The 18,427-nt window shown below is 43.6% G+C and overlaps 1 protein-coding gene across 2 annotated transcripts in view; it reads right to left on the bottom strand.

The window, feature by feature from the left end:
- Positions 1-18,427, bottom strand: part of COL27A1 (collagen type XXVII alpha 1 chain) — a 376,750-nt gene that overhangs the window by 257,277 nt on the left and 101,046 nt on the right. For both annotated transcript variants that reach the window (XM_061603994.1, XM_061603995.1), the window contains exons 11-12: positions 14,096-14,149; positions 11,158-11,202 (exon numbers count right to left, since the gene is read on the bottom strand). In XM_061603994.1, the coding sequence (XP_061459978.1) occupies positions 11,158-11,202; positions 14,096-14,149 (99 nt within the window). The remainder of the gene's footprint in view (positions 1-11,157; positions 11,203-14,095; positions 14,150-18,427) is intronic.

The raw sequence follows: 18,427 nt of genomic DNA, 5'->3' as shown, positions 1-18,427 counted from the left end.
CTCTTGCATGCCTGGATGGAGGGATGTGTGGGTGGCTGCACAGAAGTCTCTTGACTTTTGTATGAATGAATTTCAGGATGCAGCCTACTGTATAAAAGTAAGAATCACATCCATTGCTCCATCCATCTTTGTCTCTGGGCCCACCTATCACTTGAATGTGGCCCCCAGAAGGTTCCCAATGAGAGAATGTGGCCCTTGGGCTGAAAAAGGTTCCCCTCACCAGGGCTAGAGACCAGCTGCTTAACATATAAACGAAACAAAGCCTTTTCAGAATTGGAAGAGAAATTAAAGGTGCTTGGTTCAGTTTACTATTACAAGTTTGGCCTCCCCAGAGCTACGGACTTGCAGAGTTGGGGACTGTTTCCTCCCAATTCATCTTTGTAATCATTTGTTTATATGGCTTAACTTGGCATGCAACATGATTCTCACTTAAGGGCTGATGCTTCACAGATCTAAATTCCTAAATGATCAGTGGAAGATTTAAAAGCACTCACTGCTGCATATAGGAAGTCAGGCATACATGCACATATACAAACATCCCCCAGGTGTGGCTTGGAGAAAGGAGTTCTAGCAAGGGAGATGTGGCCTGGGGAAAGCCCCAAAGTTCATATAGACGGGCCCAGAGGGCCATAATTGGCCCCTGGTCCTGAGTCCCCCCCCCGCTTTTCATCATCACAGATGTCAAAGCTAATCCATACAGCACCAGTTAGGTTCTCTATGCCACGGATCTCATGGCATCTTCCCAAATTCCCTCTACTGCTCTAGGTGTTCAGGTTGGTATCCTCAGATTAGTGGGAATGAGCCAAAGTGATGAAATAAACACCTTCATGAACCCTCAAAACTGTTTTGCTGCCCACACAGAACTCCGGTGACGACTTACAATCTCCAAAACAAAAGAAGAACCATCAAAAATAAAAGAGGAGCAAAGAGGACTGAGATTTGCATAAATTCTGCATATGTTAATATATGCATCTAGATGCAAATTTAGACAAATAATGTCTGTTATTTAAATAGAAATGCGATGCCTCTTGCCCTGGTGGGGAACCCTGTGATTAGATGACCCACATGCCTTCTCCGCTTGCTATGCAGCTGCGCTGATGCAGATGGGACACTTCTCTCCTGCCCTCCGCTCTTAAGTCCGTAAGAAGAGCTCTCCAGAGGCCCACCTAGTCCAGGATCCTGCTTTCACAGCGGCCAAGCAGATGCCCATGGGAAACCTGCAAGCAGGACCTGAGCACAACAGGACTCTCCCCACTTGTGATTTCCAACAACTGGTATTCAGAGGCCTGCTGCCTCCAACGATGGAGAGACAGCACAGTCACTGTGGCTAGTAGCTACTGCTAGACTTCTCCTCCATTATTTTGTCTAATCTTATTTTAAAGCCATTCAAGTTGGTGGTCATCATTGCCTCTTGTGGGAACAAATTCCATAGTATAACTATGTACGGTGTGACGTACTTTCTTTTGCTTGTCCTGAATCTTCCAACACTCAGCTTCATTGGATGTCTATAAGTTCTAGGGTTATGAGATAGGGAGAAAAACTTTCCTCTGTCCACTTTCTCCACGCCATGCACTGTTTTGTGCAAATCTATCATGCATCTCCTTACCTTTTTTCTAAACTAAAAAGCCCCAAACATTGTAACCTTTTTAGGATTCTTTATTTTCATACCAGACTTGGATCAGACAGCCCTTCAAATAGAAGATGGTCTTCTGTAAAGCAGACACATGGTCACCCTCCATTAGGGATGGGATCCATTGGCTGACGCCAGCTCAAAAGCATTCCGTTGATCTAACAGGCCGGTATCAATTCGGGTTTGTTCTTTGTCTGCTAACTGCTGTTTCCACTGATCCAATTATTTCCCCTCACAAAAAAATTGATAACTTCAATATTTTTAAAGGAAATAATATTTTTAAAGGAAATATCAATAAAATTATTGTTCTTAATATTGTTATTTTAGAGGCAAGGTGGGTTTTTTTTTTAAAAAAATCCATTTTTGAAAATAGCCACAGAAAATCGCTATATAAAAATCCAATTTGCAGCAACAGAGAATAAACAAATTACTGGAAAATTCAGCACCAAACCTGAATTGGGGGCAATACTAACACATCCCTACCCTACACAGAACACATAAGTCTTATGAAGACCTATACCAGTCAGACCCCTGCCTGGTCCACCTAGCTCAGTACTGTCTACACTGGCTGGCAGGGAATCTCCAGGTATTCAGGCAGGGGTCTCTCTCCCAGCCTTATCTGGAGCTGCTGAGGGTAGAATCTAGGACCCTCTGCATGCAAGGCATATATTCTACTAGACCCTACAGACCCTCTTGGGTATTAAGATCAGCAGAGGGTGCCCTCTTAGTAGTTCCACTACCCTCAGAAATTCAAGGGGTGGTGGTCTGGGAGAGGACAGCCCCTAAGTTGTGGAACTCCCTCCCCACAGAGATGCATTTGGCAACTTCACTATACAGTTTACAGAATAATGTGCTCAGAGTTTATTGAGTTTTGGAGCCTGCAGTGATTCTGCTAAAGTGGTGAGCCTATGTGGGCTATTGCTTCTCTCCAGGCCTTTTTTGTACATGATCTTTTTTTTTAATGGCTTGTTTCTGGTTGTTGTTGACAGTACTTCTCTTGTTTTACGATGATATCCTAAGAGTCTAGCACTATCCCAAATGAAACTGTTGAAGATCACCCAGGATTTCCTATTGCACAAGAAATGGGAAGATAAATAGTATTCACACTGACACGCTGTTGCTACTGCTGCCCCACCCCCGCTGCTTTGCCCACACATTTTTCCTATCTGCTGTGGTTCTGGTGCATTGGGAAACAGCGGAGCATGAGACCGGGGGGGCGGGCGGGTGTGGTGTGGTGGGGGGAACCCTCGTCAAAGTCCCATTTCCAAGACCAAGTCATCATGTTCCTCTCACGTCCCTGCTGAGCTGAACTGTCCTGGAAAAGTTTCAAGCTCTGACTCATGTCCAGCATGTCTATTTTAATCTTTTTACATTCTTACATCATTCCAGGAGGCCCAACGTACAATGAAACAAACAAAGAGCCCGCTCCTCCATCTATTGAGGCTTTACAGCAATGAAGAGACAGGACATATAAACATCTGGCCTTCAGATCCTTCCCTTTGCTTGTGTATACATGGCTCCAGAGAAAGAAAGAGATGTTCGACAGCATTTCAAGAGATCTGTTGCAAAGCAAAAATACTGATAAGCCGAAATGGAATAAATAATCCCTAGGAGTGGCACTGAGGATGGTGATGTATCCCACCGCAGATGCCAACCCAAAGGCAAGGCTCAGTTTCCAATTTAAGACAGAAGAAGATCAGGCCAAAGGCTCATCTAGTCCAGGGCCTTCTCCACATTTGACTCCCTGGTCAAAGGTGCACTGTCTCCAACAGAGCTTGGAAGTAACTAGTTACAAGTAACGAATTACTTGTAACTTATTACTCTTTGAGTAATGAGTGGGTAACTTCATTACATTTTGCCGGTAATAGAACGAGTAGTAACTTCATTACTTTTGTGGAGTAATTGTAATGTTTCCAGCATTACTTTTGCGCATTACTTGGGGGGGGAGCAGGGGAAGTCTTCTGCTCCTCTGATTTGTGAATAAAAATCATGTGCTTCAAATTGGGCTTCTGTGCAGCATTGTTCTTCCTTCATGCTCTGTGGGTGCTTAGGAGGCGACGAGGGAGGAGGTGGAGAGCAAGACGGCATGGAAAAAACAATTGTTTAAAAATTGACAGGAGTGGAAGGAGAAAAGAGCTAGAGGCAATATATATATACAAAAAATATGTGTGTTGGGGTATCATTGCTGAGGGTGGAGTGAGGGGATGTGAGATTCTATTATGCCATTCTGTTAATCTTACGGATAAAAAAATTATTCTACTACCCTCTCTGTGTGTGTGCTTATTTCTAATATTGTTTTAGGCTACTTAGATGTGCAGCAGCCAAGGCCAGCACCTTGTAGGCAATTTTGTTTTTAAAAAGTAACTAATATGTAATTGTAGCAATTACTTTTGAGTAAAAGTAAAGTAATCAGTTACTTTCAGAGCAATTGTAATTATAACGGTAATTACTACTTTTTGGAGCCATGTAACTGTAACTTATTACTTTTTAAAAGTAATCTTCCAAGCTCTGGGCTCCAATAGGGGAGGTAAAATTATAAACATCCTTCGTTTTCTTTCTTTACCTATGGTCCTTTTTTTTTTTGTACTTGCTGGGTATATAAGAACCTTGACATTCTAAACGGTTTTACTCCACATTTGCATCAGACTGAGGTGTTTTTAAAAAAAAAAAAACCCTCAAAGATTTATGAAGTTAGGAAGGCTGCAGAGCATTAATCCATCTAGCCAAGGGCCCATGCCCTGGATCCTCTCTGCCCAGCCCTGGGTCTCACTGCCGAGTCTGGTGTCACACCAGTGGTGCGGTGGGCAGTTATAGGGGTGAGGCAGCACAGAGCACTGCCAAATAGCTGTTTGGTAGTGGGGGAAAGCTACAGGTATAGTCAAATGCTGCCCTCACCCTGAGACAGGGAGGGGCAAACCTGTCCATTTCGGTCTCTCAATTTCTCATTCTTCCAATCTTAAGTTCAGTTCTTCACATTTCCACATCAGAAACTTTATCAGCATTTTACTCTGAATTTCTCCAAAAACAGGAAGTTTCGAACCCTGCCATCTTAAGAAAAAGATGCTCCCCCCCAAAGATAAGCAGGGATGGGCAAATCTGTCAATTTCTGATTCCCTCCATTTCTCAATTGTCCAATTTTCAGTTCAGTTTCCACATTTCCATGTCAGTTTGATTTTTTTTAAGTCCTCCTGAATTCACCTGCATTGTAGTGTCTTCTCCTAATATACACAAGTTTGTATGCAATTTAGCTTAATATTTTGCATATCTATTTCCGATAATTAATACATTTTTGTATGTTATTTTCAACAATATATGCATTTTTATGCACACTCCAGGAGATGCATTTTTGTACATACTACTTGGCTAGAGCAGTGCATTGCAAAATTCAGATACCTGCAAATTTCAAAGTATGGCTGTGTTTTGGTTTCTGCATTGCTTTGGAAAGCATGAATTAGGGAAGTTTGCCTTTAAATGCAAACTGAATTGAATTTCTCACCCATCTCTACCCTGGGAAGCTCTTTGTTTCAGCAGAGTAGTCACAGTACAAAAAATATAATGGCTGTCCTTATAGGCATATGCATATATACATATAAATTAGCATATACAAATATAATGCAGATTTGCATTCTATGTGCCGGTGCCCTGAGTCTTTTAAGAACTTTAATACACACACCCTTGTTCTGATCCTATTAACTAGAGATGCCAGGGACAGAATCTTGGACCTTCGCATGCAAAGCAAGTGCTCTGGTACTGAGCTAAGGCCCTTTCCTTCTCAAACCAAGCTACTTTCAAGCAGGAAAGGGGCAAATAATTTTGCTGGGGTAAACTCTCTTTCCTCTGATATTTGCTCCCATGAAGACAACCTCTGACCCAGTGCTCCCAAATATAAGATGCCTTACACTAAGACAGACTATTGATCAGCTCAGTACTGTCGACACTGACTAGCAGTGGCTCTCTATGATTTCAGACGGGACATTCCCAGTCCTACCTGGAGATGCTGGGAATTTCACCTGGGATCTTCTATGTGCAAAGCAGATGCTCTGCCACAGAGTTATGGCCCTTCCCTATCAAGAATGCATTGAAGAGACCTCTGCTATGTTTTCCTTGAAGAAGACTGAGGTGGGACAAGACAGCACCAAATCCCTGTCACATAAAAGAGGACAAAGACTTGTTGTCTCAGCCTGCCCTACCTCACAGGATTGTTGAAGGGTACCACATTCATCACACTGAGCTCCTCAGAGAATTAAATAAGGATCAGATTACATGTACAGTTTGGGAACACAAGGAGCTGCCTTATACCGAGTCAGGTTAACGGTCCGTCTAGCTCAGTACTGTCAACACTGACTGGCAGGAATCTCTCCCAGGCCTACCTGGAGATCCCAGGGATTGAACTTAGGACCTGCATGCAAACTAGATGCTCTACTACTGAGCTCCAGCCCTTCCCCAAAATTCACCACCGCCATCAAACACCTGGCATGATTATCTGCTCACAGAGTTGTTTCATATTTTGTTTTATTTTTCCATTGAGTGTTTATTTGTTTTACATTTTAATAACTGCTCCCAAAGGGGGCAAGTCAGCATTCATGACTGACACAAGTACTGGCCAATCAGTGCTGTGGGAATCTGGCTTCTGCTACAAATCAGGAGAGAGAAAAATGGGCTTCCTCCTAAGCTCAACCCAGGGGAGAAAAAGAGCACATGTATTGTGTGCTCTTCCACAGAAGGCTCACTGCTGAAATTAAGTAAGATCAAGCATACTTAAGACCAATTTAAAATATTTGTCACGGATTACTGTAATTGCATGCTATGACTTTACACTGCAATCGTGGATGGTTTAATAAACGGAAATTTAAAAAAAAGGGAAGATCCTGACCTAAGCAAGAATATACATTTGCAAAAGAGACTCCCACCATTCCCAGAGCAAAAACACAAGCCCGTTTGTAAAAATAAAAATGAATGCTATTGAAAGGGGGAGGGAGAGGAAGAAGAAAAGACGCTTTTCAATCAAAGATTGCACAAGCCAAAACCACAGCTGGAAAACATTGAGCGTGCAGGCACACTGTATGTGAAACTCTGTCAAAAACTCTGACCAGACCCCCATACCTAACAACCATTGCTTTGTTTAGTTTACTTTTGAGTCAGAATTTTTCTCCATTTTTTTCCTTTCCTTTCCTTTACAGTTATGATCGCCTCTGATGTAACCAGGAGTCACTAACTCTGGCAGATGCAATTATTTTCCTGGCTCGTCTACAGCCCCAATGCATTTTTTTTAATTCCATAGAACAGGGATGGGGGGCACTTTTCAGCCTGAGGGCCGCATTCTCTTCTGCGCAACCTTCCGAGAGCCACATGCAAGTGGTAGGTAGGGGACAGAGGCAAAGGTGGACAGAGCAATTAAGGTAAATTTTGCCTTTAGACCATAGGCTAGCTTGAACACACACTCACGCTCCTCTCTAGTCTCCATCCATGGAAGCAAGAGGAATGATCAGAGTTTAAAGACACATTCCAGCTGGGCAAAAACACTCAAGGGGGTGAGAAGCAGGGATTGTGAGGGGCGTGGCCTGTGGAGAGGGGATGTGGCTGGGGTAGGAGTGTGGTGTGGGCCAGAGAGGCTTGGAGGGGTGCATTTGGCCCCTAGGCCTGAAGCCCCCCCATCTCTGCTATAGATTATGAAGCACATGAGGACTGGCAATTGTGCTCCGTTGCCCTAAATCCAAGGTAGCCAGATTTCAACTGAACGTCAGGAAAAACTTCCTAACTGTTAAGAGCAGTACGACAATGGAACCAATTACCAACGAGGGAGGTGGTGGGCTCTCCAACATTGGAGGCATTCAAGAGGCAGCTGGATAGGCACCTGTCGGGTGTTTTCAGCTGGATTCCTGCATTGAGCAGGGGGTTGGACTCGATGGCCTTACAGGCCCCTTCCAACTCTACGATTCTATGTAGCACATATTTCTGCAGCATGGCAGAGTGGTGCAATAGAGTGGGGAGGAACAGAAGGAGGAAGTAAATGGAGAGGAAAGAAGGATGCATTATTCAACAAGTGAACCTTTTGTAAAGGAAGATGCTTCATGGGCTTGGAAAACCATACAAAAAAGTGTGCTATGTGGAAACGAAGACAGAAGAGCTGAAGGCTGAGCAATACAACCAATGGGTAGTGGCCTTTTAAAGAAAAGAAAAAATACACTGAAATCACGACAAGGGACTGTGCAGAATTTCTCAAATTTCAGGAAAGGATGCATTCAGTCAGCACAGTTGTCACAACAGCAAAATGCAAGCACGGCAGATGAAAGTGCGCAACCCCATACTGAACACAGAACCCCAAAAAGTTGATCAGATTATGTAATCAGGTCAACCTTTCATTCTGGACAACTGTCTCTCCATCAAGTGTTCTAATGGTGGGGAGGGAGGATCTCACAACAGATCTCAGAATGTATTATTCACTTCCCAGTGGGATTTTCCTATGGGTAGCAAAATCCCATCTCCTCTTCTGCAACCTGACAGAAGGGCAGCTGAACCAACCTCTAGTTCAGGAATATGGCTGTCCTATGGCCATGCAGATGTTGTTGGACTCTAGCTCCCATCAGCGTCAGCCACCATGGCTGATGGTCAAGGATTAAGAATTGCCGCGAAAAACAGAAACATTGGAAACTGTCCATGTTCGCTTTTTTGTCCCATGTCTGGAACAGAAATCAATTTAGCAAATACAATCAGTATTTGCTGTTGTTGTTGCTTTCCATCTGCAAATGATATGTAATGGAGTACATTTCCCCCCGACATTACTTCTCCTTTGCGCTGAAATGAATTACATAATTACATAAATTGTATAACTTTGCCCCAGCCGACAATGAGATGAATAATGTAATTTTTGGTGGAAGACCAACTGCAGCAGAACGGAAACAGTGCTGCCTGTGACAAACACAGGGTGGAACAGAAAACAATGCCTTCTTACATCTCTGTCAGGGATTATAGGAGTTGTAGTCCACCAACTGGAAAGCCACAAGGTGCCCATTCCTGGACTGGGGATTTTGCTCAAGCAACCAAGTTCTTAAAATCAACCAAATGTCAAATGGAAGAATAGCAACTTTAAAGATCTTTTAAAGACCAGAAGCTATGGGGACATACCTATTTCTGAAGGAAGGAGTTACAAACGTGCAAGGCCTGCACTGAAAAAGTCCTGTCTTGGGTACCTGCTAATCTACAACTCTACAACAGGACAGAGAGCAGGACATGGCTTGTTCTGAAGCTTTTGACCTGGGTTTCCTGGTTGGGATGACAGGGGAAACTATAGCTATCTGAAGATGTCCTAACTTGTTTGCTCCTGCCACAAAGAGAGGAATGAAGGGGCTGCATGCATGGCAAAAAGGCTCGTCTGTATCCAGTGGCAGCTGGTGGCTCCATGTCAGTGAAGCAGTGAAATCCATTCTGGGTTTTAGTCCGAAGTTTAAAGAGCTGCCCAAGGTGCTGATTAAAACCCAGAGTGGATTCCACTGCCCCACTGACATGGAGCCACTAACCACCCCTGTTCGTATCTCATCTTAAGCAAAAATATAACTCAAACTCACACGTTGAACACTTTGAGGGCCATGATGGTAAAAATGCTGCATAGCAATATATAAATATATGTAATAAATAAACTGACACTTTATGCACCTGCATTTGCATCTAGAATCGAGATGCAACTTCTAGTGCACCCTTCCGCAACCTTGGGTCCCCATATGTTGTTGGACTATTACGGTTAGGACCCAGGACTGGGGGGAGGGCTTCGAGGAGAGGGATTCTGGCTTTGAGGACTGGGGAGAATGACTTGAGGGAAGAGGGCTTGCAGCGCACCCAGTAACCTGCCACCCCCCCCCACAGAAGCGCAGCCTGGGCAGTCAGAGGCTGCTCCTTTGAACACTCCCCCCTCGCCCACCCCTGAAGCGCCGCCTTGACAACTTGCTGATCCCCAGTCAGGCGCCCAGCTGCTTCCCACGCCTGAACAGATCATTCGGAGGGGGAAGCTGAAGTCCAGCCCCCTTCAACCTGTTCCTGCCGGCTTCTGAGGCACAAAGAGCAACAGTTGGGGTTAAGGAGGAGCCATCGTCTTTGCACAAAAGAGAAACCTATTTAAGTGGACGCTGAAGGGGGGGAAGTTGCTGCGTCATCGTCTATGGCTGCAAAGGCATGCTTAGTCAGAGTTAGAGAGGAGATTAGTTCCTAGAAAGCACAGTTAGGTGAATGAGTCGGAAAGCTTTTGACATAACTGTAGCCTTAATAAAAAGAGAAAACCTCACGGAACTGTATACATCTGCACCTCTTGGCTTCTGGCAGGACAATTACTTTCATCATCTCTGATCAATGGCCATGCAGGCTGGGGATGATGGGAGTTGTAGTCCAATAACACCTGGGGCCTGAAGACCGGCTGGAAGTGGCCAATCCTCTGTGGGCCATTTTGATTGGTGGATGGGGCCACCCATGTGTCAATCACATGATGCAAGCCATGCTCCAAAAGAAGATTCAGGAGCACAATTTAAATGTGCTCCCAGTTCTATCTACACAAACCCAACATCATAATCACCATCATTATTTCATAATAACTATTCAAATATTAAACAGCTCATCCGACAATTTAAAACCAAATACACAGAATTAGAATACAATAAAACAGAAGATTCTAAAGGCTTTAGCTAACAACAAGAATAAGAAATCCTATCCCACCCCACATAGAGATGAGTACTGAACACAGGTCATAAATCATACTGACGTAGCATCTTGAATTCAAGCTGAGGCTAAGTGCACTCTCGAGTCTTCCTATCAAATCTGTTGCCGCAACTTTACCTGTCCAGAGCCTGATTTCTTAGGGCAGGACTAATTAGGCCCACAGGCCAGATTCAGAAGTACCGTCTACTGCTCTTGAGACTTGTAATGGGGCTGTAAACTTGAAGGAAACCACATGTGTGTACACACTGCTCAGGAACCATTTTTTTAAAAACAGACATTCCTAAAATCATTGCAAGAGGCAAAATAGGGACAAATCAGGAACACTGCTTAACTTGCAACAGGGACCAGAAACGTTGGACTGTCCCAACTAAATACGGATAGCTGGATAGTGCTGGCTGGTGCCCATTGGGACTGGTAGGGTGGAAGACAAGGAAGTCCAACAGTAGGTGGGGCCAGAGCCAATGACAGGCACAGCCAACCAATCCTAGTTTTGCCCCCATCCTCCTCCCTGCTGAGTTCTACGAGGGAAACACTGAGACTATGAGGGAGGAAGCAGACAGGTGCTGGCACTGCCCCACTTGCCCTAATGGATCAGCCTTCACAGTTGGAGAGTATTGAGAGACCCTTTATAAAAGCATACAAGATGTTACATTCCCCCCTCCCCCTGGCCATTAAATGAGGTATCAAACACACACACACAACCTCCCCCCAAAAAAGCTATATTCAATAGTTTAAAATTCCCACCCCCAACCTTCCCTGCCCTGCTCCCATCTTTTTCTTATTTTTTAAACAAAGTCTGCATAATAGACGAAGAAAAACTTTACCGGCCTACCCATCTTGCCCTTCTTCCCAGGAACTCCGGGGATTCCCTGGAAAACAAACAAGAGAGGGAGATAAATTATTAAAGTCTGGTGGAGGCTGGAAGAAGTCCTAATTAAAATAGAAAAAAGGAGATAATGTGGGTTTTTTAAAAAAAGACATCTATAACAACTGCATGATTGTTGCAGGCCAAAACATCCACCGCTCGTCATCAGCTGCGAGAGCAAGGGAATGTGGGGAAGGTGTGAGTTTAGCCCACTAACCCTTCCTGCCTCAGCTGCGGAACATACAGACAGAAACAGACGCACATGCACACAAGGCCCCATCCCCACCCAGGGCCAGGAAGCAGAGGCACAGCTTTGCAGAACGAATAATTAAGCTACTGGTCTGGAACCAAATGAAGGCTGAAGCCAAGACGCTCATTCAAGAAATTCTGTTTATGTTTCTTATTTAGTTACACAAGCATTAAATCAGTGGCTCCAAGGCGTTTGCAAATTCCTCCTCATCCATGCTGACACACAAACACTTGCAGGATCTGCCTCCTTCTCGCTGAGATGTACAATTTTGCTAATGACATGAAGGGTGAACAGGAGGCTTCATTTAGGAATGCCAAAACTAGTACATAAGGATGTGTCAATTTCAGTTCCCTCCGTTTCTCACCTTTCCAATCTTAAATTGAGTTCTCCACATTTCTGCAGCAATCTGTACATTTCTTTTTTAAAATCCCCATAAAATTTCCTCAGCATTTTAGTGATGTTCTCCTAATAGGCAGTTTAATGTACACAGTTTTGCAAAATTTATCCTAATATAATGCATTTTTGTGTTATTTTCACTAATATATTCATTTTTATGCACACTTTCCCCTTGATGCTTTTTGTAAACAATTTCTGATTGGCAAAGTACATTGTAAAATACGGGTAAGTGTGATTTCAAAGAATAGCTGTGTTTCAGTTTTCAAACTGTGAATTGGATAGATTTGGCTTTAAATGTAAGCTGAATTGAATTTCTCCCCCATTCTGGGCCAACGCAATCTTGTTGATTAAGAGCTGCTAAGACTAGATTCCCTGGAAAGATGGGTTTATTGTGAAAACCAATCTGGGAATTGTAGCTCTGTGAAGGGAAGAGGGGTCTCCTGTGAACTCTCAGCACCCTCAACAAACTACAGTTCCCAAAATTATTTGAGGGAAGCCATGACTGTTTAAATGGCAGTGCTTTAAATTTATGGTATGGGCGTGACTCATGTTAGACATGGGTTTGAAAGCTCTGGTGAGCAGTCCAGGAGATAGGAACTAGAGCAAGGACAAGTAACCTGTGGCCCTCCAGACGTTGTTCGACTACAACTCCCATAATTTCTCATCATTTGCTATGCTTTAAATGTATGGTGTGGATGTGGCCTAGGACTTGGGAGACTAAATTTCATAAATCCCTGTTTGGCCATACAACTCAAGTCAGTTGCTAACTGCCTCCTTCCTTACAGATCCCCTCGAGTGTTAATATCGGTGGGGGTGGGCTCTTGGTAGCGCAGCCCTCCAAGGTTTAAAGGTGACAGTTGTGGAATTCCCTCCCACAGAGCTGCATCTGGCAGCTTCATTGTCTAGCATAGTTGTATCATTGTATGTTGAAGACGCACTTCTTTAAGCTGGCTTTTGACACCCAAGATATATATATTTGAGGGCCCACCCAATTCTCTTAATGTAATATACACATGTGGTTTTATCCTTCTCTGAAAGAGGGCAGGTTAAAAACAGAACGCCAGGATGGAAAACAAGAGCCTTCTTTGGAAGAAGATAGTCTGTTCGGGGTGCCACAATGGCAGAACTTTAGGGCTGAAGTGGGGGGCTTTCAAAGAAAGTGAAGTGCTACACAGTGCCATATCTTGTACATGAGAAGCTAGACTTCAAAGGTAAACCCATCTCCAAGCAGGGACTGGCTGCACTAGGGAGTTTCTGATCGGAAATTCTGTTGTGCTGCCAATTCCAGTGGGGCTTGCTATCAGCACCAATCAGCTGATCGTGCTAACATCAAGTCCTGCTTTGGGCTGGGCTTAGCTGCAAAAGGGAATTCCCAATTGGGCCAGAGGTCTATGGGGTTTGTAAGAGGGAAATGGCAGCTGCCATGACTAATAAGTTTCTCCCCCCACCCAAAAAGAAATGTTTTAATCCCATCTCCAAAACACTCTCTCTCTCTCTCTCTCTCTCACACACACACACACCACAGCATGTGCATTGCAATTAACAACAACAGAAAGCTCCCATTAAGAAACATTTCCTGCTGTGGTTCGGCTGCCTATCGGTCTGCTGTGTCATTATCATTAAAAAAAACAAACTACTGTATTAAGGAGCAAATGAGACAGGACAATTGACTCTTCCTCATTTTCTTTATAGCTGAGAAAACAGAGGATGAGATACTAGGGGAGGGTGAGAGCAGGAGGCAACAGGGCCAGCCCTACTATTAGACAGAGGGAGGTAGCTGCCTCAGGCAGCTGCTTTTGGGTGTCATGAAAGGGTTGTTTGATTTATTTGATTTTTTAAAACTATATAATTAAAATAAATAAATAATAGATATTAACAATAATAAATATTATTATTATTAATCCAATTTATTAGTTGCCTCTTACTAAAGAGCCTCTAGGTGACTTACAAAACATAAAGCAAAATATAAAACATAAATAGATTATTGCTAAATTAGTATTATTAAATGCCAGAGAAGGGGAAAGGTGCTTGTGTGATTTCTGGCCTTGGATGCTACAAGAGTATGGCTGATCTTGGGTACAATGCACCTTAACTTCCAGGGGGGAGGGGGGAAACAGAAAAATGTCTTGGGCCAGCCCTGCAGGGGCTCAAAGAAAAGACTAAGACAGCCAATGAGACAGACAGCTAGCAAGGATTATGTGAGAAAGAAGACACATACAACAGTTACCGCACAAAGGAGGCAAAGACTCACTCGTTCTCCATCGGCACCAGGCAGCCCAAATAATCCTGGAGAGCCAATGTACCCCTATGGAAGGAGAGAAAAAAGAGCATTTTGTCTCCTCTGAAGGAGTGGGGTGGAGGTCAAGTCCTCTCCTTTGGGAACAAGTAGAGCATCCTCCAGCGCTGGTCCAGGGCAGTCGTGATGAAATAAACCTTGAGGCAAGTGTATATGCCCATGGACTGCATGGTGCTGGCTTCCACGATGTAGTCCAAGGGCACATACCCTCACACCAGGGATCGCGAGGACTCCGGGGAAGGAGGCGCCAGCCTGCTGGGACCTTCCCTGTGCTGGTTCAGAGTGCACCTGGGAGAAACGGAGCTTGGATCCAGGTTAGCAAAGACAGCTTTTAAATATATATATATATTGCTGGTAGCATTTGTGTCACAACATCATCAAGGAAAAATATCTAAGGACCTTAAGGAACCTAGGAAAACTAGCAGCTAGAGCAAGGATGGGGAACATCTATGGCCCTCCAGATGTTAGTCGACTCCAAAACCCATCAACCCCAGGCAGCATGGTCAATAGTCATAGGGATGATGGGAGCTGGAGTTCAACAACCTCCGGAGGGCCACAGGTTTTCCCAGCATTTCCCACTACATGCAAAAAATGGAAGAATGGAGCTGTTTAGAAGAGGTATTCCCTTCAGAGAGCAGGGAATGCCTCTTCTTAGAACAGAAAAGGGAAACCCTGTGGCCCTTCAGAGGTTGTTGGACTCCAACATCCATCAGCCCCAGCCAGCATGGCCAATGGTCAGGGGGTTGTATCCGACATTAGCCTTATTCAGAGTAGACCCACTGAAATTAATGGACATGACTAACTAAGGGCTCATCTACGTGGAAGCATTTCTTCATAGCAAATACACCACTTTTACCTTCATTATGGATTTGCAGCATCCACAGTTCCTGCTCAAGGGTAGCTGCCAATTGGTTTTTCCCATTCACACAAGTAGACATTCCTCTGGGAAGGGTTAGTTTTGTTGTTTCCTTGTGGCCCCGCCCTCTAATTATACATTTCCACTCCTTCTGGTTGCTAGATGACTGAGCATGTTCAGTCTGTTCTATCAGCTGCAGTAGGTTCCTTTAAAAAAAACCCTGGAATTATGAATATCTGTGTTTTCCCTGCCTATGGTTGGTAGAATACAGCTGAAATACAAATCTTTGTTTGAGCAGTGTTATGTGTTTGCACACAAGTTAGGGGGAAAATAAAATAAAAGCAGTTTGCAGCTACATAAAAAGGCCAGTAGTATGGAGGAGAGCAGCCAGAAGTTGCTTGTCAGCCCACAGGAAACAAAATGAGAGAGTGGGTGTGGAGAAGATTAACACACCCACCTGAAAGCATAGGAGCAAAGCGTCTGCAATCACTAGAGAAACAGAGTGGAGACTTTTTTTCTCCACTTTTCATATTATCATATTAGTACCGTATATTCCGGCGTATAAGACGACTTTTTAACCCTGGAAAATCTTCTCCAAAGTTGGGGGTCGTCTTATACGCCGGGTGTCGTCTTATTAGGGTTGCCATATTGCCCGGATAGCCAGGTTTTACCCGGATTCTAAGCATGCCACCCGGCGCCCGGCTAGCCCCTTAGGTGGCCCGGATTCTCAGCTTTCATTTAAAAAAAAATTTAAGTTTCTAGGTGGTGCGGTTCTCGAGATATATATAAAAACGTCAGGCACCCACCCCCCGGTTAAATCTTTTTTTAAACTACTGTATAGCACTTCGTAGCTTTAACCCCGCCCGTTCAGGATTTCAGCCAATCAGTGAAGTGTTTGTTTGGTGGCAGTGTCTGCAAAACCTCATTGCGAGGCCAGAAAATTGTGGTTTCCCCTCCTGTTTATCTGAAAATCTCATAAATTGGGTAGGTATATACATTTCAGTTTTTCCCCCTGTTGTGTGTAGGAGTCAGATCCTGGGCAGTGTTTTGAAAACCTTCCCAATAGTTGCTTTTGGGGGTAAAAACAGTGCTAATCCCATATGTCCAGAGTAAATCCTATTGAATTCAGTAGGAATTACTTTTGAGTAGACATGATTATGAATGTGCTGAAAATCAATGGGACTTTGGAGTGAATGTAAAAAAGAATTGTGTTTGTGTTCTCTTTCTGCCCCCCCCCCAGTCCTATTTTAAAGCAAGTAGGCAGGGCTTACTTAGGTATTGCAGTTTTTATTCTGTAGGAAACTAATACTGATTTTTAAAAAACTAATACTGATTTTTCTGCAATGACCAATTGGTTTGACAATAAACTATTATATGGGCTGTATGTATTTATACATCTGCAGTGTGTGCGTGTGTGTATGGAGTCTTTCCAACACCCCTGTGAGGTAGGGTTGCAAACCAAGGCAGCTCACAACAAGAAATAAAGCCATTTAAAATCCAATAACCATAAAAACAAGTATAAACAGTTGCAAAACAGTGTAAAGTGGCATGATTTGGAATTTTGGGTTGTGTGAATGAAGTTGCTTATCACTTGAGGTTGCATTTCTGTCCCTGTTTGAGTAAGCCCCATTGAATACGCTGGGACTTGCTTCTGAATAAATAAATTTAGGATTGCACTATAAATATCTTTGCAGTTTGTGTAAATAATAAATATATTTGATAGTTATGCTTATATAAATATTTCTTCATTTATCATATTTTTGGTTTTTGGTTAGGAATCCTGACTGGTTGTGAGATGCTTAGTTTTTTGCCTTATAGGAATCTTGTTGTGGTTGGTATGGTATTACATTTAGGAAAGTGTTACTGCCTTTTGTGTTGTTGTTTTCCTATTTGCATTTCACTTATCTTTAACCTCACTCCGTTACAGCCATAGAAGCAACAGCAGCATATGCAAGATAATTAACTCCCATTAGTGATAAGAACAAGAATTTATAATTATTATTTCAATTAAAACAAGAGGCTTATCAATACTTTGAAGAGGACCAGATATTTATTTTCTTTCTGAGCCCAGGACTGGGTCTTTCATGATGCCTGGTGTGTGTGTGGGGGGGGGGGGAGCAGGAGAGTAGTCGATAAGACAGACATCCTGGCATTGATAATCGAATTAGCAAGGTATGTGTGGGGTTGTTGCACACTTCCAGGCTCAGTTTCATTTTGAGTATGGAGGTGGAACTGTGTAGATGTGGTTATCAAAGGGAGAAGAAATTTTGAGTTAAGCAAAGCTCTGCTTTTTGTTTGGTTAAGCAGGAGTAGTCTTATACGGCGAGTATATCCCAAACTCTATATTTTAACTGGAAAAGTTGGGGGTCGTCTTATACGCCCAGTCGTCTTATACGCCGGAATATACGGTACTGATGGGGGGGGGCAGGAAGAACTGCATGATAGTTTCTGTTTACCAGTAATGGTAAGTGAACCATGCAAATTTAAAGGAGTTATGAGCAGCACCGAACACACAGTAAACCATCATGTAGATGACCCCTAAGGTCCATTAATTTCAATGGGTCTATTCTGAGTAGGGCTTAGTCGGCTACAACCCAGAGATTATGGGAACTGCAGTCCAAAAACATCTGGACGGGTACATATTAGGAATATATAAAGCTGCCTTATACCAAGTCGGACCCCTGGCTCATCTTGTTCAGTATCATCTACACAGCCAGGTAGCAGCCCTCTTGGGTATCAGACATGGGACATTCTCAGCCCTCCCCTGGAGACACTGAGGATTAAACCTCCCCATAGGGCTCATTTCCCATCCCTGAGCTGGACAGAGGTTTAGATGCCTTTTTTGCTCTGCAGTTAGGTGCATCTCTCATTATGAGTTCCTTCTGGGGGAAAGGGCGGGATATAAATTTAATAAATAATAATAAAATTATTATCATTATTATTATAGCACATGCAATCCTGGGATTCCAGGGGCCCTATAACCCTATGCCTCACCTTCTCTCCCCTCCAAAGTTGCAGGCTGACTCCTACCCTCCACCCCCCCCATGCCTGTGTTAATTTCAGATCTGATCTTCTTGCTGGGTTATGGATTCCTGCTTGGCTCCTCAGCCTTGATCTTTGCCCTCTTCCAGACCTGCCAACCATCCCAGGGCCTTCTCTTTCACCGAACCTCGACCTTATTCACATATTCTGAAAGAAGATTAAAACCTCCATATGCCATTCAGAATCCTGATCCTAGGACAGGAAAGGTCCACAAGCTTTTTGGGCATGCAAGGCTAAATGTGAATTGCAGCACCATTCCAGAAGACGTGCCAATGATAACTTTATAGACTAAGAGTACTGTAATGAGCTCTACATGGAGCTACCTTTGAAAACATCCACTAGCACCAGTCACAGCTGCCCAAAGTTTGAGACATATGTACTGGCTATGA

This window comes from Rhineura floridana, chromosome 20 (genome assembly GCF_030035675.1).
Source record: "Rhineura floridana isolate rRhiFlo1 chromosome 20, rRhiFlo1.hap2, whole genome shotgun sequence".
In the NCBI taxonomy this organism is placed as follows: Eukaryota; Metazoa; Chordata; class Lepidosauria; order Squamata; family Rhineuridae; genus Rhineura; species Rhineura floridana.
Note: the sequence above shows the minus strand (reverse complement) of the source record. Positions and strands in the feature narration are given on the sequence as shown.